The sequence below is a fragment of the Myotis lucifugus genome, unplaced genomic scaffold (assembly GCF_000147115.1).
Source record: "Myotis lucifugus unplaced genomic scaffold, Myoluc2.0 scaffold_123, whole genome shotgun sequence".
Taxonomy (NCBI): domain Eukaryota; kingdom Metazoa; phylum Chordata; class Mammalia; order Chiroptera; family Vespertilionidae; genus Myotis; species Myotis lucifugus.
Genome location: NW_005871171.1, coordinates 2,192,243 through 2,219,590, shown reverse-complemented (window position 1 = coordinate 2,219,590; position 27,348 = coordinate 2,192,243). Strand labels below are relative to the sequence as shown.

At 43.0% G+C, this 27,348-nt stretch overlaps 1 protein-coding gene and 1 non-coding gene across 6 annotated transcripts in view; one reads left to right on the top strand and one right to left on the bottom strand.

Moving 5' to 3' along the window:
- Positions 1-27,348, bottom strand: part of MITF (melanogenesis associated transcription factor) — a 96,299-nt gene that overhangs the window by 62,418 nt on the left and 6,533 nt on the right. For all 5 annotated transcript variants that reach the window (XM_006093765.3, XM_023758112.1, XM_006093766.3 and 2 more), the window contains exon 2: positions 16,265-16,514. In XM_006093765.3, the coding sequence (XP_006093827.1) occupies positions 16,265-16,514 (250 nt within the window). The remainder of the gene's footprint in view (positions 1-16,264; positions 16,515-27,348) is intronic.
- On the top strand, positions 22,789-22,892 carry LOC111827040. The gene has a single exon (XR_002830496.1). It is a non-coding gene; the product is annotated as a U6 spliceosomal RNA (small nuclear RNA).

Here is a 27,348-nt window from a genome sequence, read left to right as displayed (position 1 = left end):
CTCAATAGTTGTCAGTGAAGAGTCTTTAAACACCCCTTATGCCTCCAGAGAAATCAATGCAGAATCCACTTCCTCTCCTTTGCCAAAGCATTAACATTTTGGTCATTTCTCAAGAGCCAATTATGTGGCTCAATCACTGTGGACTTGGTGTGTGTCTCTGGTAGAAACACTGACTACAGGGATCGGCATTAATGAGTACTGTGCCAGTGCTAAGTGCTTTGCAAGCCTCATGTCACTTACTTCTCACAGTGACACTGAGCTGGGGACTTGTGTCATCCCTGTTGCATAGACAAGGGAATTGAGGTTGGAAGGACTTGGATGCAGCCCATCTAACCCTGGGGCCCCTGCCCTACATGAATGCTGCAGCCAGGGAGCAGGTGTGGCACATAATCAAACCCCTTTGGGCAAGAGTTCTTTGAATGAATTTTAATTGAAAAATGGAAACCTGAACAGAGAAGCAAAGTAGGTCCAGGAAGCAAGGTTCATGGTCAGTGCAGAAGTTTACAAGGGGCACTTTAGGGTTACTTCTGAGTTTTTTCTCTCACAAGAGGGAGGTAAGAAGACACATTGTGTGTGGGGGGAGGAAAAGCACACCCCGTTCCTACATGAGCTGCTCTTCCAAAGCTGGGCCCGGCCCACATGCCGACTGCACGGTCCGAGTGCACGGCCCGCATGCGGAGTGCATGGTCAGGCGCCAGCGAGCGCACGTTCAGGCCCAGCATCAGGAAGTTTCTCGGTCCCGTGAAGCTTTGAACACTTGTTTGATTCCAGCCAGGAGGCAAGCGTGCCACATGCATGGAGGGACTGCCTTCAGGCAGAAAACTAATCCTGAGAAGAAAAAAGAAAACCACTTTGTGTTGATGACAAGACTGCAGTGTAAAAGGCAGAGCCAAGAGGACAGCCGGCCAGGGAAGCCCTTTGCTGCCAGGTGACCACCAGGGCCCGCTGCTTGTGAGAGTAGAGATGCCAAGGCCCTCATACTCTGAACAGGCCATTTTGTGTTAGCATTTAATGAATCCAATGTATAAAAAGAGAGTAGACTCTGAAACTATAATTTAAATAATACTTGAGAGTTTTAAAAAGTTTCCTAAAAAGAAGTAGGTCTTAACTTTTTTAAAAGTCAAATATTTCAAGGCCCTATATGATGAGGCCCTGTGCTCTTAGTTCTCATTGATTAAGAAAATGTAAAAAGTGAGGAAAAAAAGAAATATATGGCATAGGTATCAATTTGTACTGTGTTCATCACAGCAGTCTACATTTATTTTAAAAGAATATATGTGTTATATATATATATATATATATATATATATATATATATATATATATTAGAGGCCCAGTGTGCACGAAATTGTGTGCGAGTAGCATGAGCTGCGGGCCCTGTCCCACCACCGAGAGCCGGGGGAGGGACCGAGAGGTGCTCCATGCACCTCCTGGTGACCAGTCATTTGGTCACTTCTGCTTGCCTCAGCTGGCCACCCCACCCACCGCCGCTCGTAGCTCACGCCCCGCCCTCTGCCGCTCCTAGCTCTCCGAAGCTAGTAGCTCAGGCCCTGCCCAGCCCACCTCGAGAGCTGCTGCTCACTGGGTCATCATGGCATTACAGCATTATGGCCACAGGCATATATATATATATATATATATATATATATATATGCCCGGTGCACAAAAATTTGTGCACTCAGGGGGGAGGGGGGGGGTCCCTCAGCCTGGCCTGTGCCCTCTTGCAGTCTGGGACCCCTCAGGGGGTGACCACCTGCTGGCTTAGGCCCGCTCCCCAGGGGATTGGGCCTAAGATGGCAATCAGACATCCCTCTGGCAGCCCGGCAGCCTCGGGGGATGTCCACTTGCCAGCGGGGAGCAGGCCTAAACTGCAGTTGGACATCCTTAGCGCTGCTGAGGCAGGAAAGGCTCCCACCACCACCACTGTACTGGCAGCCATCAGCCTGGCTTGTGGCTGAGCAGAGCTCCTCCCATGTGAGCGCCCTGACCACCAGAGGGCAGCTCCTGCATTGAGCGTCTGCTCCCTGGTGGTCAGTGTGTGTCATAGTGACCAGTCATTCCCAGTCATTCTGCTGTTAGGGTCAGTTTGCATATTACCCTTTTACTATATAGGATAGAGGCCTGGTGCACAGGTGGGGGCCAGCTGGTTTGCCCTGAAGGGTGTCCCGGATCAGGGTGGGGGTCCCGCTTGGGTGCCTGGCCAACCTGGATGAGGGGATGATGGCTGTTTGCAGCTGGTCACACCCCCTTCAGGGTGGGGGTCCTCACTGGGGTGCCTGGCCAGTCTCGGTGAGGGGCTGAGGGCCGATTTCAGGCTGGCGGGTGACTGAAGCTCCCAACCTCTCCTTTTTTTCTTTTCCTTTTTTTATTCTGGGATTTATTTATCTTCTATGGCTGTCACTGGAACTGAGAGCCGGCTTTAGCTCTGAGGCTCGGCTCCAGCTCTGAGACCTCGGCTGCTGAAAGCAGGTATCTGGGTTTGTTTGGCTTCTATAATTGAAACACTATTGCAGCTCCAGCTCTGAGGCTGGGCTGGCTGAAAGCAGGTTTCTGGGATTTGTTTAGCTTCTATAATTGCAACATTGTTGCATCCGGAGCTCAGAGGCCGGCAGCAGCAGGCGGGGAACCTTGGCTTCCTCCATCACTGGAGCAAGCAAGCCTCCTGTTCGCTTCAGCTGCCTGGCTGCCAGCCGCCATCTTGGTTGGCAGTTAATTTGCATATCGCCCTGATTAGCCAATGGGAAGCGTGTCGGAGGTACGGTTAATTACCATGTTTGTCTATTATTAGATAGGAAATATATATATATATATATAAAATTTTATAAATATTTGTGGATAATGGATTCATTGACCTCTCAGAGTTTCTCCAAAGGCACAGGATTCTACAGCTTTGAGTGGGAACCACTACGTAATGTTAGTTTCTTGTTGTTTTATTTGCAAATCATCTCCCCATGATTTGACAGAATTAATCTATTTTTATCAACTTTGCATATAATGGAATGCATATAATGGAATGTGTACAAGAGACTCTAAACAGATATTGGGTATTTTGTAATTTCCACTGAACAATTTTACATAGAGCAAAAAATCCTTTGCTTGTCTTCATCCTCTCCTCTCTTCTCAAAGTGCCCACCTAATGTGCCACTGCTGGAGACTTATCCCAGCTCTGTATGGTTACTGGAGGTCTAAGAAGCCCTTAAGTAAGGAAACTTGGTGGAGCCCTGGCTGAGTGTCTTAATTGGTTGGAGCATCATCCCATCCCATACACCAAAAGGTTGCGGGTTCGATTCCTGGTCGGGGCACATACCTATGTGGCGGGTTTGATCCCTGTTCGGGGCACGTATTGGGAGGCAACCGAATGATAAATGTTTCTCTCTCAAAATCAATAAAGAAACAAAAACATATCCTCAGGTGAGGATTTAAAAATAAAAAAGAAACTTGCTTGACTTTATTTGCACTAATATTGCCCAATTTTTCTTATGTTTCTTACAAATTAACTCCCAGGTCCCTACAGCAGTGATTCTCCAATATGAGCATGCGCTAGGCTCAATCTGAAAGCGGCTAAACCCAAATAACAAGCCCCACTCCAGAGCTTTAGCTCAAGAGACTTGGGAGGGACTCAGGAGTTTGCATTTCTGAACAGCTCCTGATGGTGCAGGGACTGAGGCCCAGAGGACCCTGTGAGAACCATAACCCCAGAATACTTTCCAAAAAACTCCATTAAAGTCCTACATACCTTAGATTCACATCAAACTGAATGAGGGTTTTACATAAAAATTAACCAACCTTTTAGAATGTTCTGGTTTTTCTCTCATCTATGAGATAATTGGTGATCTTATGTTGTCAATAAAAATGGGCACAACAACCCATACACATAACATTGTAATATGAATTCTATCAAGATTATGCCAATTAATGAGCTAAAAAATTATTGTGGTATATGATTTTAATGTACATCTGGAAAGCCACTAGAAAATTGAAATCAACTTTACAAAGGCCCGCATGCTTATTCAGTTATATTTTAAGACAATAATAACATCATTAATAAACAGTGAGGAGAGTATGTAATTCTAAACTAAGAAAACCCTGGGTCTGACAACACAGTGACTTTCTCTCAGAAAGTCGTGAGTGGTTGGTAGCCCCACTCTCTTAGTTGTCCTTCTTATTGTAACTGGGTGAGCACACACCTTTATAGGCTCTTAGTTTTATATGAAGATCACATTAAATATCTCCAACAGTTTTCTGATTCCAACACAATAAACTCATTGTTTGCATTAGGAAATGACAAGGTACCTAAAATATATAAATTATAATTTAAGTATATTAACTCTAGTTTAACAAATGGTCAAAAACTAGTATCAAAACAAATGTTTGCAAAAAACACACACAAATGTTGGGTGCCTGGTAACTAGGAAAGGGAGGAAAGTTGGCTTCACTGAGTTACCAGCCATGCTGCAAAGTCCTAAAAATATACTGCAGTTAACAGAAAAGAGAGGGCCCTACACCATAGATAAAAAGTATCTGAAACTCACCAGAACACTGGTCTTCAATACCCTACTTGTTAATTTAACTACTGTGGAAAGTATAGTCAAAGAACAAGCGTGGACTGACTCATCCCTTTTCTTTCAGTGTCCTTTCTGCACCGAGAACAATGACGAATGTGTACATATTTCCGAGGCTGAGACATCGTTCACACGCTGGGCTGGTGCTCTGTACGGGCGATAGGCGCAGTTTGAAAAGGCACTGGAGTGAGCCCTGTGACTCCAATGGAGGGCTGCCACCACAGGCCTCTGTGGGAGCTGCTGGCAAAGATGGGCGCGAACGCCAAGTCCCCCGGTGACCCTTCCCTGAGTTCTCCTGCCCCAATGAGTTATGTCAGCTCACCTAGCCTCCAGACCAGCCGTGGGCAAACTACGGCCCGCTGGCCGGATCCGGCCCCTTTGAAATGAATAAAACTAAAAAAAAAAAAGACCGTACCCTTTTATGTAATGATGTTTACTTTGAATTTATATTAGTTCACACAAACACTCCATCCATGCTTTTGTTCCAGCCCTCCGGTCCAGTTTAAGAACCCATTGTGGCCCTCGAGTCAAAAAGATTGCCCACCCCTGCTCCAGACCATTGTGACAAGGAAAGCATGAGTAGATACTTTTTTGTTTTTTCTTGTTTGTTTGTTTTCTTCAGGGGGAGGAAGCCAGCAGGCAAACCACGGTGCTGGGTGGGTATGTGGGCAGCACATAAAGACAGCAGGTAGGCGACAAGAATCACTGCAGTCGGCGATTAAAATTAGCAATGATTCTATATTTCTCTATCAACAGCAGTAAAACAGAATCGGCCACTGAGCACTCTCCATCCATCACGCACTGTGCTGAGGGCTTTACATTTGCACTAACACAAAGGCAACGGGTCACATGTGGCTCCTGGCATGGAAATGTGGCCTGTGTGACCGAGGAAATAAGTGTTTTATTTGTACTTTCTTCAAACCTAAATTTAAAGACATACTCAATTACTGAAAATTTTTCAAATATGTTTGAAACAGCTTGGGTATATAAATCTACTTTTTTCAGTTGTTAATCTCATAAAGTCCAAGCACAGATGGAATAATCCTGATAAAAATTTCGCTTGCAAATTAAGATGTGCTTGTAGGTATAAAACGTACACCCGATTCTGAACACTTAGTATGAAAGACTCATATGAAGACTTATTATAAAGAAGAACTTTAAAATCTTGTTCATAATTTTTATATTGATAACATGTTGAAATGATAATATTTTGGATACACAGAGTTAAATAAAATATATTCTTATATTGATTTCGCCTGTTTCTTTTTACTGTTTTTAGTGTGACTACTATGGAATTTAAATCTTGTGCGGCTCATATTCTATTTCTTGTGTGAGCGCTGTTGGTAAACCCTCACCTCACCCTCACCAAGATGAGGACACTGAGGCCTGAGAAAAGGAAATATGCCAAGGTCATCCATGTCAGTAGTGGAGTCAGGCTAATCCTAGACTTTCCACAGGGATAGTGAAGAGGGTCACTCCTCAATGCATAATGAAGCACATCAGTTGTCATTAATGGGGATTTGGCATCCAAATAATAATTTACTGTTTGGATACCAAGGTTACAGGGCTGAAGTCATATGGTTCTGTGCTTCTCATAAATTCAATCTTTCAAGGTTAACCTGGCTGTCCTAAATCTCACCAAACACTTAGCAATGCAGGAGGACCAAAGGCCATTGCTACCTCCTGTCTTACCAGAGGAAGGATTCAAACTACATTCCATCAAACCACAAGGAGCCAACGCTCTCTGACAAGCACCTCACAGCTAAACCTCCAAGAGCCTAATTTGCTCCCCCTGTCTCTTCACCAAGAGACAAAAGAAAGCCCAGAATATGCTGAAAGGGGTAAAAGAAAACACAACAGAGTTAACAGAAGACGATAGATGGCCCTTCAGAATTTGTAAGAACAAATACAAGAGAGCGCGCTCCCATCGCTGCACAATATGGCTTTGTTTAAGAGCCAAGTCTCAGTCTTGAAACGTGTTGGTCATAAATCAGCAGGCATCACTTTAAATCAACCAGTTTTATGAAATAAGCCAAGAGTTGAAAGCGGCAGGCCTAATTACCAGCATTCCTTGGTGAATTACTTAGCGGGGTGTGCTAAGTCAGTGTGCCGCTGCCTCTTGATCCCCAATTTCAGCCTGTACTTATTTCCCAGGAGGTGAAAAGAGCATGTGGCTAATTAAAGCACCGATCTCCACAGCCAGAAGTACTCAAGGTAAGATTTCTTTTGAAAAAAAAGAAAAGGTTCTTTGCCTGGTACTCATTAATCTAATTTTTACTACTTCACTAGAAAAATAGAGTTAATCTTGTCACCTTTAGGCATCTGAACTACCTTGCAGTGTTCAGAAAAAATGTTATATATTTGTAATTTAGCCAATAGGAATTTCTTAAGCCTTTCCTAACCATCAGGAATGTCTCTGGTTTGTCGCTTCTAATTAACTCTCAACAAAATTTCTAGTTCCTAAATTTTAATTATACAAAACTCAGGGCCAACAGAGGAGATTACGCCAAAGCTATGCCGGTGGTAAGGTAGCAGAAATCTGATTTTTTCTCTTCATGTTGGGCCTCTTAACTACTTTAAAATTTTATTTACAAGCTAGTGATTCAAGTCCTTTCATTCTTTTTTAGTTTTCAGGACCTCACTGTCCTTCTGCAGAAAAGACCATTCGTTACATAAGGTGCACCAGTAAGTCCAGTCAACCCGCCCGACTGAAACGTGCTGCTCAGCGTGGGGGTGAAGAGAACACTGCGGAGACTCCCAAATAAAAGGCAGCAAAGACACTCATTTGAATTACATTCAGAATGAAGGCATATGCCCTCCCATAAAAAATAGCAATAAAGGCTCAGACCACCATTGGCTCCACTCCCAAATCTCACCCCAGAGCAACTGGTAGGAACAGTTTGGTGTAGGTTCATGTATACACTTTCTAGGACATTCTCTCTTTTCTAAAAGACTGACGAAAACACTTATTTTCCTAGGATCACTCTCTACTACAACAGCCTCTTATTTCATCTGCTTCATAAGCTCCGTTTTTATTCTTCTCATTTTCAAAGTTATAAATCAATACACAAAAACATCTAACTTTATAAACTAGGACCGAAAGACTATAGTACTGTCAGGAGCTAAATTTTCCTTAAAGTTCAGGCTCAAAGAAGTCAATAAAAAGAGACATATTCAGGGCAAGAGCCAAGATTCTAGTACCGACTGCAGCTATAACCTTAAGCAAAGCCACTGTTCTGATTTACATATTTTTAACACAGATCCCACCCACTTTTTTTTTAATAGGGCAATGTTAAAATTAGATTTTGCTTACACATGTCCATAATTGCTATTGTTTAAGAGCATGTCTATAGAACAGTGATTTTCAACCAGTGTGCCACAAGAAATTTTAAAACCTGCAATACCTGACTGTTTAGTCAGGGGCACTGACCTCTTTTCCCTTAGATTGTCAAATAAAAAGAATGACAATAGCCAACATAACAATAGCTGTCTGGTGTGAATGAATCAAAATTACACCTATTTTTTTTGTCAGATTGGCAAAAAACATATTTTTTTGGTGTGCCACAGAGTTTTAGTAATTAGTTTATGTGTACCACTACAGAAGGTAGTCAGTGGTCTTTAATTGTTGGGATTAAGTAGGTAACATTAATAAGACTTGGTGACCTTTTCATACAGTAATTAAGATTTATTACAGCTGACATTATTCACTTTAAAGCAAATAGAAAAATAACCAGAACCAAAGTTCCAGTTTCAAGTGTTAAAACAGAGCAAAAGCGCTAATACTGCAGGGAGGCAGTGGAAGAAACGCTACAAATGCAACCACAACTTCAGCAGAAAATTCATATTGAAAGATGTGTGTGAGTCTATCAAATTGAGTATTTCAAAAATCCTTTAAAATAAAACAAATTTATTAAAATATATAGAACTGCAAAGCATGAGTTGTGATAATCTGGGCCACCAGGACCTTTGGAACATAAGTGATCTTGAGTTACGATCTTTGGGTGTTGTTTCAGAAACTTTCACTGTAGTGCTTTTTTTTTTTTTTAATCCTCACCTAAGAATATGTTTTTATTGATTTGAGAGAGAGAGAGAGAGAGAGAGAGAGAGAGAGAGAGAGAGAGAAAACCAGGGATCAAACCTGCAACCTAGGTATGTGCCTTGACTGGGAATCTAACTTGCCATCTTTCAATGTATGGGACGATACTCCAACCAACTGAGTCACCAGCCAGGGCACTGTAGTGCTTTCTGACCAATAATGATGACTATAACTAACCATAAGTTACCATGGTGGTCAAGGCAAGGACACATCTAGATCTTTAGTCAGGCATATGGTGGAGACTAATGGAGACACGGTCATTATTCAATGTGGATGGACCTTACTAATTCCAAATGCCTAAAGTCATGTACCTTTCTGTTAAGTCTTCGAGACCTTCTGTAGTCTCTCTCTGTGCTCCCACTTTGCTCTAACATATTCTGTTATTGGTGATTCTTTGCAAATGTTTAGGGCACACCCTTGAACTCTGTAGAAGACAGAGAGGCATAAGTCGCTAGGGTAGGATATGGAGCCTAACTGTGTGACCAGGAGCCAGGGACAATCTCTCTATGCCTATTTCCCCACCTGGAAGACAGGCTTTTCCTACCTATTCCATAGGGCTGCCGGAGGGATGAGATGAGGGATATGACCAGTCAGCCTACCTCCCAATTCATCCAGTAATTCACCTCGTGGCAGTCACCGCCTTCCTTCCTCCGGGCTGCCGTAGGTAGTACCACATTTATGCCAGCGATTCCTATTAGCCTTTTAAGGCATGGCCTGAAGCTCCATAATAAACATTTGCAATGCGCCCCAGGCTGCCATGTACGTGGGTGACTGCCTCTCCCTTCTGGAGTTTCTCAGGCCACTCACTCTAGGACAGGTACTCCCACCAATGCTTAGGAGTCTGGCGTTCAATGGAGTGGGTTCCAATCCCGCTGCCCCTCTTACTTCAGCGACTTTGGGTGAGCTACTTCTCCCCTTTGTCTCAGGTCCCATCTGAGACACGGGATGCTGGACATGCCAACAGTTCTCAGACACAGACCACCTAGAACATGGAGTTATGAGCCTTGATAAGTGTCCTCTAAACACAACACAAAGACAGGAGCTCAGATGCTGATATTCTACCACAGTGATGGTGAACCTTTTGAGCTCGGCGTGTCAGCATTTTGAAAAACCCTAACTTAACTCTGGTGCCGTGTCACATATAGAAATTTTTTGATATTTGCAACCATAGTAAAACAAAGATTTATATTTTTGATATTTATTTTATATATTTAAATGCCATTTAACAAAGAAAAATCAACCAAAAAAATGAGTTCGCGTGTCACCTCTGACACGCGTGTCATAGGTTCGCCATCACTGCTCTACCAGAATGTTTCTCAACCCTTCTTTCATAATCACCACCCCAAAGAGCCTTTTTAGACTTTTTTCCCTAATTGCCTCTCACACAACCCCATCCCCAGGAAATCTCAACAGGCACATATACCATGGGCCAAAAAAATCATTCAAACAGCTAAGACTTTTTTGCCCTCCAAGAAGTAATTTTTGCCCGCCCCCCCTCCCCCTTGGGGCAATATCACTGCTGCTGCAGAGGCATGCTCTCCAGGCCTTGTCACAGGAGAAAGAAGTCACCATTCAGAGCCACTCCTAAGCTCCAGCCCCTGATATTCTCCTTAGATGCTACACTGGCTCCAGTAGCATGGGATCATCATCAGAAACGTGCAAATGAGGGAGAGAGCCCGTCAGTACGCTCCTCCACCAGCAGAGAAAGAGCTGAGCAGGTGACCCTCAGGGAAACCAGGGCGCCTTCAGTGACTGCGACAACGCAGCACAGTGACTGCACGAGGGGCCTCCCAAAGCTCACGGAGCAGCATCCACAGCACAGTGGGCTGGCCACATACACATGTCCTTGTGGTCACAGGGGGGCAATCATTTCCACTTAGTGCCATATTACCAAGTGAATGTGGGATTAGAACAGATGTCCCAGTGTTTTCAGAAAAGTGAATTCATTCATAGGCTTAGCTTTGTCAAGGTGGAATCGCTTATAAGTTGCTCTGCTGGGTCTACCCTTTCAAGTGGACCAGACCTAAACATCGAAGTGAAGTGGGCTTTCTTCAGCCAGCGTCTCTTTACCAGGGACTAGTGCAGGCAGAAAACATATCAACAGTAGTCAACAGGCATGGCCAAGGCTGTCGCACTACTTGGCCTGTGTCGCTTCATGTCACCAATGCAGGACAGCTCTAAGAGCGCCTTGTTGTGTCAGCTCTGAAATGACATGTCCTTACCCACAGGGTCACAGAGCAGGGTAGGCAACTGGCCGCCAGCTGGGGCCCTTGCAAAAGGGGCACACCTGTGACACCAAACAATCTAATTGCTTTCAGACCAGAGTAAGAAGTACCCATTCTACCTAAGGAAGAATGGAGGCTGAAGCCATGTTCTCAAAAGTAGAGACAACCCAGAAAGAGAAATTCTATTTCTTTTGTTCTATTTGCAAATGTGAACAAAGAGAAAGGGTTTATGTGTACCTGACCAGAACTGCTGACTGTGTCTCTTCAGACCTCTCCCCACCACAGGGCAGGTGGGACAGCTCCTGGAGAAGGCCTCGCCCTCCCTGAACAGCAGCCGGGGGCCCACGAGGGAGGGACTGGGAGCCCCGGGAGTGGCCCCTGGGCATTTTTTCTTCTGCACTGAAAATCTGCACCTAGTTAATTGTCTGTAATTATTTTTTTAAATCAATAAAAATGAGTTTTAAAACGAAAAAACACATCAAAGTGATACTACTAGGAGACTCCTGCAGGGAAATGTGGTCTCTCTCTCTGTGAACCTGAAACGGTATCCCTTTGTCCCTATGAAGAAGGATGCCTTACACAAACAGAGTTTGATCCAAAAGCAAAAGGACACTGAAGTTCACAAACAGTCCTGAAATCAAGTTCACAGAACGCTCCTGTGGCTCACACTGGTGACAGAAGTATGGGACAGCCATGGACGATGGTACTAGAAGAACGCTCAGATGTCTTTTCTTATGGGGACAGGGCCTCTAGCGACAGATTCCCCTGAGGGGGCCGAGGCAGCTGATCTGAAACGTGAGTGCTGGTGCCTGCTTCTTACGATGCCAGCAGTTCTGCACCTGGCTGTATAAACCAGGAACAAAATCTAAATGCCCAGTGAGCTGTGGGAGCATCCCTCCTGCTAGTCAGTGACCCACCACCCCTCTGTAACTCCACACACCCCTTCAAGGGTCTTTATTATACCCAAGAAATAAGCAACACCTAGGACATTCTACACCAGGTAGATTTCTTAAGTTGTAGAGAAAGGCCAGGAATTCAGTCACCTGCCCTTGCCTTCGTTAGCAACAGCTCGGGATGCTGGGTGTAGAACAGGAAGACAAGGTAGGAGGACTTCCCTAGAATAAATATCCCATTGGGACGCCCACCACATAAATGCCGGAGCAGATGAGTACTGGGTGGGCCTGGCAAGTGTGTCTGTGTGTTTAAGGAAGAGCAGCAGCGCCTCTCTAACCCGCAGCAAGCTGCCCGGTCCCTTAGGCCGCCTGAGATGATCTGCAAACAAGGAACATTTTAAAAATAAATTCTTCCAAACTACTTAAAATATCCTAACATTACAAAAAGTCTTTTTTGTTTTGTTTTAAATTCCTATAACCTTTCTCCTAAGCAGAGTAGAAAATGTCAATGCACGGTCTGTTCCAGAGAGAACATCGTCCTTTAAAGTTTTAAATTCTAAGGCAAACACAGGAAGGGAGAGGCGTAGAAATCCTTGGCAATTCCCTACAAATCTCTAAACAGAGGAATGTTTTCAAAGCATAAACTAATTTTCTCAAGCTATAAGCTGTCAGAGGCCTGCTGCTGCGGGCCGGAGAGGGGAGATGAGCTAGGTGTGGGATCCGGGCAATCAGTACTCAGTGTTAGGCAGAAGGCACAGTGAAAAGACGTGCTTGGTGCGTGTGCGGACAACGGCATGGGGCTGGGCGCAATGCTGCTCCAGCTATGAGACCTGGCGTGTTCCAAGCTCTATGCCTGGGTGCTCTGCTTTCCTCTGAAAGAAGGTACATCAAACTTCAAACCTCAGGTCTGTCTGATTCCCATGTCAACAAAACCCACCTGTAGAAGAAACTGTTTCCATTAATGGTTTTAATGTTCCTTTTTGATAATTCTTAATTTAAAATACAAGGTGTGTTCACCACTGCAAAAAAAAACATATTATGCACTACATTGGTTAATTTATGATGAAGAAGCATCCTTAATTACAATATCCAATTGAGCAAGGCTGTTCTTAAACCCAGAGGGTATCTCTAGTACTTAAATACATAGCAATGAGTCTAACATTCCATGTCACCCAACATGAAAATCAATAATAGGAATAAAGGCACAAATTAATTAAATCAATAGGGAAAATCAAGGCTGATCCTGAAAACCTTCACAAATTTACAGACTAAATGATGACCGCCGGAAGATAAGCAATGCAAATTTCCAACCTCTAATACGAATTCCAAGGACTAGACCTAGTTTACCAGATGCTGTGAACAATTTTTAAACGCACTTTATAAAGCTTCATATATTTTAGGCATAACAGCCCCCCAAAAAGGGATTAACCTGGAAACACTCATTTAGCTTTTCAAATCAGTTACTCAGCCCACTGACAGCCTATCTCATGCTGGCAAGTTCAGCTTCTGTGTGTGATCTTCTATCAAGTTCTCGAAAACCAGGGGACCTGAGATCTCCCCAGGACTCTCCCTGCAGCACAGGTGCCTCTGCCTCCAGGGGAAGCAGGGGGTTCTGCCCAGGCAATTTAACTCTTTAAAAATCAAATGAAGAGTGTACTCAGGCTACACTCAGAAACACACATTCAATATAATCTGTATCATAATGCACTCAATTGGTAAACTTGATATTACTCATTCCTTGAATACATACATTCACTGAAAAATGGTCAGATTAAGCAAATTAACTGTTTTTGCTAGTAACCATTTACTTTATAAAATTATGCTTATTATTTAAATGGGAAAAGAAAAAAGTACATTTATCTCACCTTTCTATAACAAATATTTCATATTTTATACATAACACGTTTAAAAATATGTAAACAATTTTTTATTAAGTACCACGTCTTTAAGTATCTGAAGCAATCACTAATATGACTTTCCTTAAAAATGTTATTTGAATTTCTAAGAATGTCATATGAAATCATTTTATTTGGTCTTAAGGTTACTAAAATCTGTCTAAATAGCTATCAAACCATCCTCATTGCTATGCCAACAATTCCTGTTCTTCATGTATATGACACACTTTACTACTTTACATAAGTGAAGTGTAAAAATGCACGGCAGAGATCAACTATATTCAACATGAAATATAAATTCGCCAATTGCTCATTTTTAGTTGGATTAAGTCTCCTGGTCCTAACACTTTAGTTGTGCTTTAACTCTGGACATTTTCCTGTCACACCTTGTGGGGACTGCAGCTCAAGCCAGTATTACCAGTAAACTGTAACATATGAGGAAAACAAGTATGTTATTCAAACCACTTAGTAAAGATTTTAATTTTAATCATTTTTAAAATAACATATTTTAAGTAATAAGAACATTTAGGAATGATGTGCATTTATAAGATGATATGGAAATGGTTCAACACATTTGCATTTGGATAACTTCCCCACCATGGGATGTAACATCATTAATAGGAATATTGATTTCAATTAACATACTTGAACGTAATATCAAATATTACCTTTGAATTATACATAAACTACTACTAACACAACCCATGTTATCTCTTCTAAAATTTGACCTTCAGATATAAAAAGTTGACTAATACAGTGAATAAAATAGACATATTGCTCCATATTTTTTACTAATTCATACAACTTTAAATAATCTAAAGTAGGGGTCCTCAAAGTACGGCCCAAGGGCCACATGCAAATACAAATATTGTATTTGTTCCCGTTTTGTTTTTTTACTTCAAAATAAGATATGTGCAGTGTGCATAGGAATTTGTTCATAGTTTTTTTTTAAACTATAGTCCGGCCCTCCAATGGTCTGAGGGACAGTGAACTGGCCCCCTGTTTAAAAAGTTTGAGGACCCCTGAGCTAAAGTATAGACAAAACAATTATGATATCTGTAAGCAGTTAGAAAACTTAAGTCTTAAATAAATCTTAAGTCTATAAAAACTTATTGACTGCCAATCTTCACCCAAACAGAACACAAAGATTTAATATACAACCTATTCCCAAGAGAAAACCTTGCCTTTAGTTTGGGGGGAGAGAGGTAGGGAGTGATAAAATATTTATTAATTGAGGCAATATCCAGATTTTGATCACATTAGAGTAAACTTTTATGCTAAACTGTTTGGGTCTTTTTTGCTCTAACAGAATTTTAATCATGTGTTTTTCCCCATTAAAGAGTTTTATTATTTCATCATTACATTTTTAAAAAGTCTTTGCAAGTAAAAAACAATTTACTTTAAATTATTTTTAAAGCTTCTCTGTCCTACTTCCTGGGAAGGATCACATATTGCTTCGCAGTTATAACATATCATCCCACTACTTTAGTGGTTCTCAACCTTCTGGCCCTTTAAATACAGTTCCTCATGTTGTGACCCAACCATAAAATTATTTTCGTTGCTACTTCATAACTGTAATGTTGCTACTGTTATGAATCATAATGTAAATATCTGATATGCAGGATGGTCTTAGGCTACCCCTGTGAAAGGGTTGTTCGACCACCAAAGGGGTCGCGACCCACAGGTTGAGAACCGCTGCACTACTTGCTTTAACAGTAAACTCTAACTAGTGGGAGATGGTATTGTGAGCACACAGAGGAAGGCAGAGACCAGCAATGAGTCACCGATGTGTGAAGTTCACATTGTTTAATGAACAGCGAACTCGAGATTCTTCAGAATGAATCAATTAGGTGAATGGGTTAAAACTTTTTTAAGTAAGGGAACTTTCCTTGCATCAGTCATATTTAAGAGTTGGAGTGTTTATCTTTAAACTAGGAGTCTCTCCCAATGCGATGTGGAGGACACGTGTGTGAGATGGAAGTCTACGCTCAGATGTTACAATTTTACTCTTAATTAGGAAGCTGCATGGCCCTGATGGAATGAGACTAACAGGCTCCACAGCTTCCACTCCAGCACGGAATCAAAGACCCACACAGACAACTCCCCGCAGTCCAGGGTCATGCCCTCTGGCAGTGAAAGCGAGAAAGCTCATCCTGGTTATACCTGAAGAGACCTTCTAAAAGAGTCAGGCTCTATAGCCAAGATGACTCACTACATAAAGAAGAAACTTAAAGAAGGGCCATGGAATGTATTAGGGGAAAATGCATACAACTTATTAGAAGAGGCTCCTTTTACATTTTAAACTTTCCCAAAGGAAGATGGAAAGATATGGCTACAACAGACACCCATTCCTACTTGTGATTTCTCATGGAACATCACTCTTCCTCATTAAACAAGGTCAGCACTAAGGGGACAAGAGCATGCAGTTGTCTTACAATCCAAAGCCATGGAGGGATAGGTGGGGTTGGCGATGACTGACATGATTCAGACAGGTCGCTAGGACCAAATACACATTCAGACAAATAAAATACCTAGAAAATGAAAAATGCTGGTTTGGCAGAGGGCTCGTCCAGCCAACAAGAGCGACACGTACCTTAAGGACTTCCATGGGCACCTGGGCGGCAGAGGGAAGGGTGGTGGGCACGCTGACGTTGATGGCTGGCGTCGGACTCGCAGGCACTCGCTGCTGCATGAACTGGGCCGCCTGCAGCCTCTGCTGCTGCTCCCTGCGCTCCTGCTCCTGCATCTGCTCACGCATGAGCTGCTGGCGTAGCAAGATACGTGATGTCATGCTGGAGGAGCTTAGCGGAGGCTTGGAGGCCCCAGGATGCTCCTCGGAACTGCTGTGAGAAAACCAAAAAAAAAAAAAAAAAGCACTTTTAGTTCCCTAATGAGACCTTTAATTTGCATTTGGGGTATCCTAACTTGTATGATACCCCATGAAATGAACCTGTGCAATTGTAATCAAGCTGCAGAGTAGTCTCCACATAACTGAGAATCGTGCGGTGACAGCAAGGAAGTCATTAGCAGTTGAATTAAAATAAGTCATCTTGATTACATTGAGGCATTTTATCATGTGGCTGAGAAGCGATGCACACAATGGCACCTGTTTCCTACATGTAAAAGTGAATTGCTTGATTTGCTTTTTTATAACCAAATCTCACCAAATAACTACTACGTGTTGTCCCAATTCCTCGAAGATGTCTGAAATGTTTACTAACACGGAGTACTTTAAAGGAAAGGTGCATTTCGCCAATGGGGTCATTTTTTGAAGATACAGGAAGTAAAAATCATTAATGAAAGAAGTACTTGGAGGAAAATATTCACACTGAACTTGACCTCAGCCCTTGGGAAAGGGGCAGAAGCTGGCTGGACACCCAGCTCCTCCGCCTGGTTCTCTCTGTGCATGCCTTCTGATGCACGCTGGCGTGCCCTTTCCTAACCGCTCTGCGAGTTCCCCAGGAAGCTGACTTCTCCTGGCAGGGGACTGACTCTTCCCAAAATTATTTCTAATGCTTAGACACTAGTCACCAGTGACGAAAAAATGACTTCCTAATTGTCCTAAATATGGTTTTCAATCACTTATCTTGCCAGTTCCATGACATTAGCAGTTATTAACACGTCCAGAACAGAGGGATGACAATAGGTGTTGCCCAATTATCCATTTATGAACGTGGGAGGTGTTTTTGAAATTTTCATTGCATCATTATATTTTAAAGCCCTAGCTCAGAAGGGTTTTGTGAGAATTAGATAAAATAATAAAATAATTCACATAAATCCCCTAGTTCCGTGGTCGGCAAACTGCGACTCACAAGCCACATGCGGCTCTTTGGCCCCTTCCTAAGCCTTAGGAGTACCCTAATTAAGTTAATAACAATGTATCTACCTATATAGTTTAAGTTTAAAAAATTTGGCTCTCAAAAGAAATTTCAATCGTTGTACTGTTGATATTTGGCTCTGTTGACTAATGAGTTTGCCGACCACTGCCCTAGTACAATGAGCACCATACCATGTATTATTGCCTCAATAAATAGTCACTGTTGCTGTAATTACTTAGAAAATTTAACTGTTCTTTATTTCCATTTTTTATTAATCATACTTTATTAATTGTATCTTTTTTTAATTCTGTTTTATTGCTTAAAGTATTACAAAGAGTATTACATATGTCTCCTTCCCCCCCGCCCCTTGACATTCCCCCTGCCTCCCCTACCCCCCAGTGTCTTATGTCCATTGGTTATGCTTATATGTATGCATACAAGTCCTTCGGTTGATCTCTTATTGTCCATAAAAACATATATAATATTAAAATACAGTAGGAACAGAGCGATATGTTTATAGCAGTCTTACAACATGGGATTATTTTTCATACTTAAAGGACTATCCCTTTGTCCACTTTTACTAAAAAAACTAACAACAGGAATGAGGTTTAGATTTAAGCTGCCTGAAGGGCTAAAACTGAAACAGGGATTTTCCTCACACACAAAACTGCAGTCAGAAGCCCTCAGTGATGCCAAAGGGAAGTGTATTGGGTTGGGATGGAGTCTGAGAGGCTCTTGGCCTCCCGCAATGTGCTTTTCTAAAAGCTATGTTCAGGACAAACAGTGCAAAACCTTAGCATCTGGAAATGGAGAAAGGTGACATTCGAGAAAAGATTCACTCCTGTGTCACTCTTCAAGGGAAGCAGCTTTTTTGACCATAAACCCCAGTATTGTCTTTACCTTCTAAAAAAACAACAAAATAAAGCCTTTAAATCATCGACCATCCTCATGAATTCTTTCAGACTCTGCAAGTGAGGATGAAGAAATGTCTATGCTTGCCCTGCCCACACTCCCAGAAACGCCATCACAGAGGGCCAGCAGGCAGTTTACCTAGTTACCCGTTTCCCTAAACTGTGGCAGGTTCATATAATGTAACACTACGCAGCCATTACAATGGTAGAGAAATATATGTATTGTTCTGAATAAAAACTACACAGTATAATCTACTTATTTTTATTTGTTCTTTTAAGGGATATTTTATTTGTTACATATTTTATTTTATTGAAAAGAACTTAAAATTTTATTTTTAATCAGTTTACATTCAATATTATTTTGTATTCATTTCAGGTGTACAGAATAGGAGTTAGACAACCATATACTTTACAGTTTGCAATAGCACAGATGGACCAAATAAGTCATTCAAAGAAACACAAATACCATGTGATTTCACTTATATGTGGAATCTAAAGAACAAAATAAATAAACAAAACAGAAACAGACTCATACACACAGAGAATAAATAGTTGCCAGAGGGGAGGGGCTTGGGGGACTGGGTGAAAAAGAAGGGATTGCTCTGGCCGGTGAGGCTCAGTTGGTTGGAGCACCATCCCATTCACTGATGGGTTGTGGGTTCGATTCCAGGTTAGGGCACATACCCAGGTTGAGGGTTCGATCCCCGGTCAATTCCCAGTCGGGTCATGTACAAGAGGCAACTGATCGATGTTTCTCACATTGATGTTTCTCTCTCGCACCCTCTTCCTTTCTCTCTTTCTCTAAAAATCAATTAAAAATTTTTTAAACATATCCTCCAGTGAAGATTAAAAAAAAGTTGAAGGGATTAAGAAGTACAAATTGGTAGTTATAAAATAGTCACAAAATAGGAGATGTAAAGTACAGCATAGGGAATACAGTCAATAATATTGTAATAACCATGTATGTATGGTGTCAGGTGAGTAGTGGAAGTATTGGGCGGACAAAATATAATAAACTTAGAAAAGCCAGATGCAAAATAGTATTCAAGATATGATCCAATTTTTTAAATGTTCACTAATTAAGAAGTATAATGATACCATCACTCTGGACCTTTGCTGGTAAGTATCATTACAGTCTTTTAAGAGCACAACTTAAAGGTCTTATCAAAAGCTGCGAAACTGTTCATACAATCTGATTCAAAATTTCATTCGTGGACAACATTCCTAAGAAAATAACTCAAAATGTAGAAAACCTGACATTACAAAGCTATTTTCAAGTTGCTAAATGTTCTGTGCACCTAAATTTGTTGAGAATGGTTAAGTAAATTAGGAGGGAATTGCTGGCCAAAGGGCACAAAGTTTTTGTTACAAGATGCGTAAGGTCTGAGGACCTGAGGTACATACAGTGTGGAGGCTGTAGGGAATGATTATTCTCATTACAAAAAAAAAAATGGTAACTATGTGAGGTGACAGATGTGTTATGTAGCTTGATTTTAACCATTTAACCAATACATACATGAAGATATATACCCCAAATATATGCCATTTGTGTCAATTATACCTGAACAAAGTTGGGGGGAAAATAAAACCATTTAAGAGATTTAAGCATAAAATAGGTTTTAAAAAAGTAGATCAGAATACATGAATGATACATGAATTTGATAATATAGCATTTTTTAAAATACAGACTACAGAACAAAGTGGAAAATGCCTGTAATAAGAGTACATTAAAGAGTAGGATACAAAAATGTATTTACATTCTAATTTAAAATAAGAACAGCCTGTGCATGCTCACAATACGCATGACTACAGGGAATGCCTAGAGATGTTCATAGTTGCCAAGTTGCCAGAGTCGTAGTGGAATTACAGGTAAATTTCTTTTTCAGTCTTTCCCCTGCTAAGCTAAATAAAGCCATAATGATTTTTCCCAATGGCAAACTATATGCTGCTAATTTCAGAAAATGAAAAAATGACCTGAGTGATCAAAGTCACCATTTGGTTAGAAAAGGGGACTGGATCTGAGGGGAACGCAGGGACTGCCTCCAGCGCAGGGGTGCTCGGAGTCTTCAGAATCCAGAGCAACCCAACCCTCTTTTTTTCATTGTTTCCTCCAGACACACATAGAGTGAACAATGTTGATACCCTGCTTATGAGTAAACCATGTACTCATCCACATAATAAAAGTAGCCATTACTCAAAATAATCTATTCACCTGGTAGAAGATCAGCAAAAATAAACTGTACTAGTACTTCCCTAAACGAAGAAAAAAAGGGCAGGGTGGGGCACTATTTAAAATAAATAAATAAACAGTCTTAGCATTCAGAGCCTGTCAGGTTAGGACGTTTCCAGAGACGCTGATCCTTGTGATAGGAACATGAGCAACCCTTTGTGCAGCAGCAAATGCAGCTGTGGAATAATTGCACTAATTAGCTGCCCACTGGCTGTGATTTTTTGGGGGGGAAGGGGAAGATGAGGTCGGGGGAATCCTGTCAATTAACAGTAAAGCATTCAGGAGACTCCTTAAGTTAAAATTACGAGTTACCAACCACATTAAGGCTTTGGACTTTAAAGTTGATAACAATGTCATTTAAAGTATTTACTGAACTATCCAATCAGAAAATAAAGCATATTGAGGCAGTAGATCCATGTAAATAAAAGGAAACCCCACTAAGAAAACCTAGCAGAGCTCACTAGTTGACATTACTAACAAATCTTCCAAAAATAAAGTGCAAAGGAAGATTGCAGTTACTTCATTGCACACCTCCTTGTGGGATATTTCTATGTCATTAAGATAACTCCAGGTTCTCAGCTTCACTTTCAACCTTTTAAACATCCCTTTCTCTTCGAAATAATTGAATCTGTAATGATCACCTTATAGACAAAAATGAAGATATCCACACTTCTAAATGTTAGCAGGACAAATAAGCATAAATGTTTTAAACTCATAATTGAGGTGAGAACATTACAAGTGACCACAAAGCATATTTTTTTCTTTTTTTAAAATGTTTATTGAATTTATTGGGGTGACATTGGTTAATAAAATAATATAGGTTTCAGTACAATTCTATAATACAACCTTGCAGAAGTGACTTTTCCAATTATTAGCTCCTTTTAAAAAAAATCTTAGTTTTTAAACTGTCTATTATAAAATAAGACCCTGATACTGAAGTCTCTGCTGTAAGTAAGCAAGGAGAGCTGTCCAAATGCATTTAATTCTAGAAGCTAACTGAACTCAACCAGGGCCAGAGAAGCTCAACCTGCCTTAGATAATCCTAATTCCATGAGTCTGATTCCTTTTAATCAGATTATGTAAAGGTCATATATTCAATAAATACAGGGTGTCCCCAAAAATGTACACACACTATAACAGCTGACAGCTCAACTTTCAAAATGAAATGTATTTTAGTAAACACTGCCTTTATAATTATTCAAAGTGTGTGTATACATTTTGGAAAAACAACCTTCAGTTAGGGAGTGCTTCCTCTCCGCCAGGTGCGGGGCTACCTGGTCTCTGATCTCAGAGTTTAATGCCATGAACATATAGTTTTGATGAGATGCCTTAAAATGAAGTCAATTGTCTAGATTATCTGACTGTTACCTAGTTCCATGTGGGAAGGCACACACTCGCCATAAGAAATCACCGTTTGGAAGCCAAGAGGCCAAAGCCTGTGCTGGCTCACACAGGACGCACTGAAGCCACTCACACCTCCCTGAGATGCGGGCATCACGGCACAGTGAGCTGCAACTGACATCAATGGGGCTCGCATTCTAGTTCAGTCCCTGGTGAGCAGTGATTTTTAAGGAGCCCTTCCACCTCTCCGAGCCTCTCCAGAATGTTCTTCCCAAAGGTACGGTGTTAACTAAGTTAAAGTGCTTGACCCAGCAGTTGGAATATGGACAACAGGTAGCCACAGATACGTGACGACTTGTGCTCCAAATTATTTGGTATATTCTAAATTCAAATAGTTAATTCCACTGCCTTCATTGACCACTTAAGTATATCAGAAATTCCATGCAATCCATTACCCCAGCATCTAAGCACTATCTGCCTGCCTACTCACCGGTGACAGTGCTGCCAAACCCTTTACAAGGCCTATGGCTCAGGCTCTGGCCTCCACACCAGGGTCTCATGGTAGGAGACTGGAGGTCAGTTGGAACTTGTTCTCTAGGCTGAAGGAGCTGATAAACTTTCCCCTGCGTTTCCTCTTTTCATTTCCCCACACAGAATCAAGCTCTGCCATTTACTAACTTGTAACTGTGGCCAAGTTAGTCCATCTCTGAGCTTCGATTTTTCTTACTTATAAAGAGTATTTATATTTAATACATCTTCCTGTCAGCACTGTGATGAAGATTAAAATTTGTAATAGAGGTAAAAAGCTAAGCATATGGTGCTCATTTTGGCAGCACATCACTAAAGTTGGAACAATGCACAGAAGATGAGCATGGCCCCTGCAAGGATGGCATGCAAATTTGTCAAGCAGCCCACATTTTTTTAGTTGTACACTTGAAACCTGAATGGTCTTGTAAACCAATGAAACCCCAATAAATTCAATTTTAAAAAAGCTAAGCACATGACTAAAACATAGTCCAATAAATGGGAACAGAGTTCAAAAATTAGTAAAAAAAAAAAAAAAAAAAAAAAAAAAAAAAGAAGAAGATTAGAAAACTGAACATGCTACTTCATTCCTGATGCAAGTCTGGACCATAGCAGATCCGTCTTTTAGGGTTTAGGCATCCATATTTAAATCAGAGAACTTGACAAAGTGTTCAAAGGTGAAGAGAGAAGATAATTTATCCTGCGATTATCCCCTGAATCATAAAGTAAAAGTCCTAGTATCTTTCTCCAGGAAAAATTAATATTCATTATAATCATTCAGTTGATAAGAGCTCCAAGCCTAGCCCTTGCCTGCACTAGGGCACAGTGTGAGTCTGCACAGGAAAGTACAACGTGATGTTCACATCCACAGCTGAGACACAGAAAGGCACAATAACATCAGCTTCGCAAAGTACGAGTGAGAAAGCTATGTCATGGAGGGGCTAAGCCACTGGGTTTCCAAACGCACAAGGCTGGCTGTCACAAAATCAGCAGAGTACCTGTCTAAAATCAAAATGCCCAGTCTCCATTCTTAGAAATTGATTTCAGTTTAGGTAAGTCCCAGGAATCAATAGGTCTACAAAAATTCTACAGTTGCCCTGGCCAATATGGCTCAGTTGGTTGGGCGTGTTCTATGCACAAAATGTTGCTGGTTCAATTCCCGGTCAGGGCACATGCCCAGGTTTTGGGCTCAATTCCTGGCAAGAGGTGTACATGAGGCAGCCAATTGATATTCTCTCTCACATCAATGTTTCTCTTTCTCCCACTCCCTCTCTCTCTAAAAATCAATAAAAAAAATCTTTAAAAAATATTCTGCAGTTGATTCTGATGTCTAGCCATGTTTAGAAACTAATAGTCAAACACCCAGGTTCACCCAGCCCTTTAGTTGCAGCTGGCATGTGTACCCACATCTCTGGTTCTTAGACCAGAGTACTTCCGTCCTTCTCTGAGGAAATTCGCACTCCGTGCCCACCTCCAGAATCCTGGCAGGAGCTCTGAAGAGTCCTTCCAATACAGAATCAATGTGTGGCATGAGATGGAATAGGACTGCTCAGCCCTGCCAAGGGGCCCTAAACCCAGGCAGACAAAAACATCAGTCAAGAAAATGCCTGTGGACCTTTATGGTTACAACAGAACTACGTTATCACAACTAAAAGGAACACAGGCTGTATCTACGGAAACTGCCCTGACCAGATTGTTCTGTCAGCTAGAAGAAATTCTCAGGAGTCTTTTGAAAATGCCTTCGAGTGCAAAACTCACTGAAGTGTGCGCGGGAAAATGGATATGTCTTTCTAGATGACACTCGAACACTTCGGAATGATTGCACATCTTTCCAGTCCTTCCAGAGCAATCACTTTGCAAATTTAAGGATGACTTTTTCACCATGTACCATAGAGGCAAGTACCAATAAGAAAATATTTGAATCAAAATAAGAAAGTAAGAAACTGTCATTTGTACTTAAAGTAGCCGAGAGTCTAACCATGGAAATGTGAAAGTACCAGATTTCACAGTTCGGCTTCAAAAATTGAGATCTTCTGGACTTTTGCCACCTTGGGTTTTACTGGTCAAAATTCAAACCAAAAAATGAAGACCTGCCAAAATTCCAGCATTTCCCAGTAATATTACCAGCCCAAACTACCAATACTACCAGTTTCTGGTGCAGAAAAAATAAAAAGGGCTTGCAGGGTGTAGCTAGCCTTTCTCCTCTTCTTTCCTTCGACAAATATTTGAATGTTTTCCAAAGGCCAGGTTCTCTGACTCTGAGGGACATCACGGTGTCCACAGTGGATGGGACTCCTGCCTCTGGGGCTGTGTGCCTTTCACTGACAGGAGGAGGAAAGCATACTAGAAAGTAAGAACCAGCAATAATATATAAGTTAAAATGTGAAATCTCCTTTGTTCAACAAGTAGACCCCATTAGTTGATAAAAATTGGAGGCTCTCATATATTTAAGATCAATATTCCTTAACTTGGACCTTTAGCAGGTACCATTAAGAGTAATCTCAATAATTGATTAGCTCAAAATCAAGAGAACCGTAATAATGTTCCCAATACATCAATATTCTTCTAAAAGAGGGTACAAAAAAATGCCTGGTGCACGAAATTTGTGCACTGGGGGCTTGGGCAGGTCCCTCAGCCTGGCCTGTGCCCTTTCGCAGTCCAGGACCCCTCGCAGTCCAGGACCCGTTGGGGGATGTCCGCCTGCTGGCTTAGGCCCAATCTCCCTGGGGATCGGGCCTAAGCCGGCAGTCAGACAACCCTCTCACAGTTCGGGACTCTCGCAGTCCGAGACCTCTCGCTCCCTACCACCCGCCTGCAGCGAAGGCAGGAAAGGCTCCCGCCACTGCCACTGCGCTTGCCAGCCAAGAGCTCGGCTTCTGGCTGAGTGGTGCTCCCCCTCTTGGAGCACACTGACCACCAGGGGGCAGCTCCAGCATTGAGCAACCCGTCGTTCTGGTCGTTCCACCATAAAGGTCACGTAGGCTTTTATTATATAGATATGTGTGCATATATACATATGTGTACATGTATATATTCCATCATTTTTATTATGTATTTTTGTACATCTTGCATACTATAATATTAGTCCAGTGGCACATGTACACAATCTACACTAATAAAAGACAAAGATGCTAATTGACCGTACCTTCGCTACATCCCAAGCCACGCCTGCCAGCCAATCAGAGAGACTATATGCAAACCAAGATGGCGGCCGGCAGCCACGGAGCTGGAGCAAGCAGTAGGCGTGGTTGCTCAGGCAATGGAGGAAGCCAAGCTTCCCGCCTGTCCTGAGCCAGCTGTGGCCTCCGCTCATGCAACAAAGTTTCAATTATAAAAGACAAATAAATCCCAGATACCTGCTTCCAGCCAGCCTCCACTGGGAGCTTGGGTGGCTGGGGGCTTAGCTAGCCTGAAAACGACACTCAGCCTCTCACCCAGACTGGCCAGGCACCCCAGCAGGACCCCCCACCCTGAAGGGGCTGTGGCCAGCCTGCAAACGGCCCTCAGCCCCTCACCCAGGATGGCCAGGCACCCCAGTGGGGACCCCCACACTGAAGGGGCTGTGGCCAGCCTGCAAATAGCCATCAGCCCCTCACCCAGGCTTACCAGGCATCCCACCCTGAAGGGACTGTGGCCAGCCTGCAAACAGCCATCAGCCCCTCACCCAGGCTGGCCAGGCACCCCAGTGGGGACCCCCACCCTGAAGGGGCTGTGGCCAGCCTGCAAACAGCCAACAGCCACTCACCCAGGCTGGCCACACCCTCATGGGGTGAGGGTCCCCGCTGTGGGGCTTGGCCAGCCTGCAAACTGCCATCAGCCACTCACCCAGACTGGCCAGGCACCCCAGCAGGACCCCCCTACCCTGAAGGGGGTGTGGCCAGCCTGAAAACAGCCCTCAGCCAGGCTGGCCAGGCAACCCAGTGGGGACCCCCACCCTGAAGGGGGTGTGACCAGCCTGAAAACGGCCATCAACCCCTCACCCAGACTGGCCAGACACTGCAGCGGGACCCCCACCCTGATCCGGGACATCCTTCAGGGCAAACCAGCCGGCCCCCACACGTGTACCAGGCCTCTATCTATACTAATAAAAGACAAAGATGCTAATTGACCGTACCTTCGCTACACCCAAGCCATGCCCACCAGCCAATCAGAGAGACTATATGCAAATTAACCCAACTAAGATGGTGGCTGGCAGCCACGGAGCTGGAGCAAGCAGTAGGCTTGGTTGCCTGGGCGATGGAGGAAGCCAAGCTTCCTGCCTGTCCTGAGCTGGCTGTGACCTCCGCTCATGCAACAAAGTTTCAATTATAGAAGACAAATAAATCCCAGATACCTGCTTCCAGCCAGCCTCCACTGGGAGCTTGGGTGGCTGGGGGCTGTGGCCAGCCTGCAAACAGTCATCAGCCCCTCTCCAGGCTGGCCACACCTCATGGGGTGAGGGTTCCCACTGGGGGCTTAGCCAGCCTGAAAAACAAGCAACTCAGTTCCCTCAACCCAGACTGGCCAGGGCACCCCACCAGGGCGCCCCCACCTTGAAGGGGCCTGTGGCCAGCCCTGCAAAACGGCCCTCAGCCCCTCACCCAGGCTGGCCTGGGACCCCAGGGGGGGACCCCTACCATGAAGGGGCTGTGGCCAGCCTGCAAACAGCCATCAGCCCCTCTCCCAGGCTGGCCACACCCTCATGGGGTGAGGGTCACCTTGAAGGGGCTGTGGCCAGCCTGAAAACAGCACTCAGCCCCTCACCCAGACTGGCCAGGCACCCCAGCAGGACGCCCCACCTTGAAGGGGCTGTGGCCAGCCTGCAAACGGTCCTCCGCCCCTCACCCAGGCTGGCCAGGCACCCCAGGGGGAC